General features: G+C 65.8%; 1 protein-coding gene across 1 annotated transcript; it reads right to left on the bottom strand.

Moving 5' to 3' along the window:
• Positions 1-207: 207 nt before the first annotated feature.
• Positions 208-2390, bottom strand: LOC130588430 (glycogen phosphorylase, muscle form-like; the record flags this gene model as incomplete). The annotated part of the gene is made up of 3 exons (XM_057389353.1): positions 208-354; positions 2069-2161; positions 2250-2390. Coding segments are annotated over 3 exons (381 nt in total), but the record flags the coding sequence as incomplete, so codon positions are not given.
• Between the last annotated feature and the right edge of the window lie 10 nt (positions 2391-2400).

Below are 2400 nucleotides of genomic sequence, written 5' to 3'. Positions count from 1 at the left end.
TCCCCAAAGTGTCCCCGAAATGTTCCCGAAATGTTCCCGAAATGTCCCCAAATGTCCTCAATGTGTCCCCGAAATGTCCCCAGAATGTCCCCAAGATGCCCCCAATGCCCTCACCCATCCCGGCTCGCTCTGCCCCCAATTCCCCGGGGTTCCCCTCCCCTCGTGGCCCCCCCGAACCCCCCAATTCCGCCCCCTCCCCAAACTGACGTCGAGGAAGCGCTGGTTGATCTCGTAGATGAGCTGCAGATGCCGCGGCAGCAGCGACTCGAGGAGGTGCAGCGGCCACCGCTCCAGCGCCTCGGGCAGCACCGTGTGGTTCGTGTAAGCGCAGGTGCGCACCGTGATGTCCCAGGCCTGGGAGGGGACACGAGGGGACATCCCCAGAGTGACCCAGAGTGACCTTGAGTGACCCACAGTGACCCTGAGTGACCCACGGCCACCCTGAGTGACCCACGGCCACCTCGAGTCCCGGCTGCACACCCGGAGCCCTAAACACGGCAGAGCCCAAAACTCAGACCCTGTCCCAGAGCGGAGGGTGGGGGACACGAGGGGACACCCCCAGAGTGACCCAGGGTGACCTTGAGTGACCCACAGTGACCCAGGGTGACCCAGAGTGACCCACGGCCATCCCGAGTCCCAGCCGCGCACCCGGAACCCCAAACGCGGCAGCGTCCCAAACGGAGACCCTGTCCCAGAGCGGGGGGTGGGGGACACGAGGGGACACCCCCAGAGTGACCCAGAGTGACCTTGAGTGACCCACAGTGACCCTGAGGGACCCACAGTGACCCACGGCCATCCTGAGACCCCACCCCGCACTCGGAGCCCCAAACGCGGCAGAGCCCCAAACGCAGACCCCTGTCCCAGGCCGGGGAGAGGGACACGAGGGGACACCCCCAGAGTGACCCAGAGTGACCTTGAGTGACCCAGAGTGACCCAGAGTGACCCACAGTGACCCACGGCCACCGTGAGCGACCTACAGTGATCCACGGCCACCCCGAGTGCCGGCCGCGCACCCGGAGCCCTAAACACGGCAGAGCCCCAAACGGAGACCCTGTCCCACTCTGGAGAGGGGGGACACGAGGGGACACCCCCAGAATGACCCAGAGTGACCCTGAATCAGCCAGAGTGACCCTGAGTGACCCACAGTGACCCTGAATGACCCACGGCCACCTTGAGTCCCGGCCGCGCACCCGGAGCCCTAAACACGGCAGAGCCCAAAACTCAGACCCTGTCCCAGAGCGGTGGGTGGGGGACACAAGGGGACACCCCCAGAATGACCCTGAGTGACCTTGAGTGAGTGACCCAGAGTGACCCACGGCCATCCTGAGACCCCACCCCGCACCCGGAGCCACGCGCGGGAGGGGGCCCTAAATGCAGACCCTGTCCCACTCCAGGGAGGGGGACAGGAGGGGACACCCCCTGAGTGACCCAGAGTGACCTTGAGTGACCCACAGTGACCCACGGCCACCGGAAGCCCCCAACCCGCACCCGGAGCCACACGCAGGGGGTCCCAAATGCAGACCCTGTCCCAGGCCTGAGGGAGGGGACACGAGGGGACACCCCCTGAGTGACCCAGAGTGACCCTGAGGGACCCTGAGTGACCCAGAGTGACCCCGAGTGACCCAGAGTGACCCACGGCCACCCTGAGTGACCTACAGTGATCCACAGTGACCCACAGTGACCTTGAGTGACCCACGGCCATCCTGAGCCCCCACCCCACACCCAAAACGCGTTTGGAACCCCAAACGCGGCAGCGCCCCAAACGCGGACCCTGTCCCAGGCCGGGGAGGGGGACACGAGGGGACACCCCCTGAGTGACCCAGAGTGACCTTGAGTGACCTTGAGTGACCTTGAGTGACCCTGAGTGACCCACAGTGACCCACAGTGACCCTGAATGACCCACGGCCACCAGAAGCCCCCACTGCAGACCCAGAGCCACGCGTGGGGGGTCCCCGAATTTCGACCCGCAGGTTTTGGGGACCCCCCCCGCAGCTGAATGGGGGGAGATCCCGATGTTCCCCCCGACCCCAACCCCTTCCCAAGCCCCCCGCCCACCCCTCGCCCCCACCTCATCCCATCCCAGGCGCTCCTCGTCCAGCAGGATCCGCATCAGCTCCGGGATGGCCAGGGACGGGTGGGTGTCGTTCAGCTGGATCGCCACCTGCGCTGGGGACAGGGACACTCGGGAGGGGTCTGGAGGGGTCGGGAAGGGGTTTTGAGGTACCCCGGGTGGGATTTTGGGGGTTCACCTTGTCGGGGAAGGCGTCGAAGGCCGTTCTCACGGGGTCGCGGCAGCCGAATTTGGCGGATTTGAAGCGCCGGACGATGTCGTGGAGCGTGGCCGCCACCACGAAATATTCCTGCTTCAGCCGCAGCTCCTTGCCTTCGAAAAACTGGGGG

The sequence above is a fragment of the Malurus melanocephalus genome, unplaced genomic scaffold (genome assembly GCF_030028575.1).
Source record: "Malurus melanocephalus ecotype Western Australia unplaced genomic scaffold, MMel_1.1 scaffold_5006, whole genome shotgun sequence".
Taxonomy (NCBI): Eukaryota; Metazoa; Chordata; class Aves; order Passeriformes; family Maluridae; genus Malurus; species Malurus melanocephalus.
This window is presented reverse-complemented; position numbering and strand designations above follow the sequence as displayed.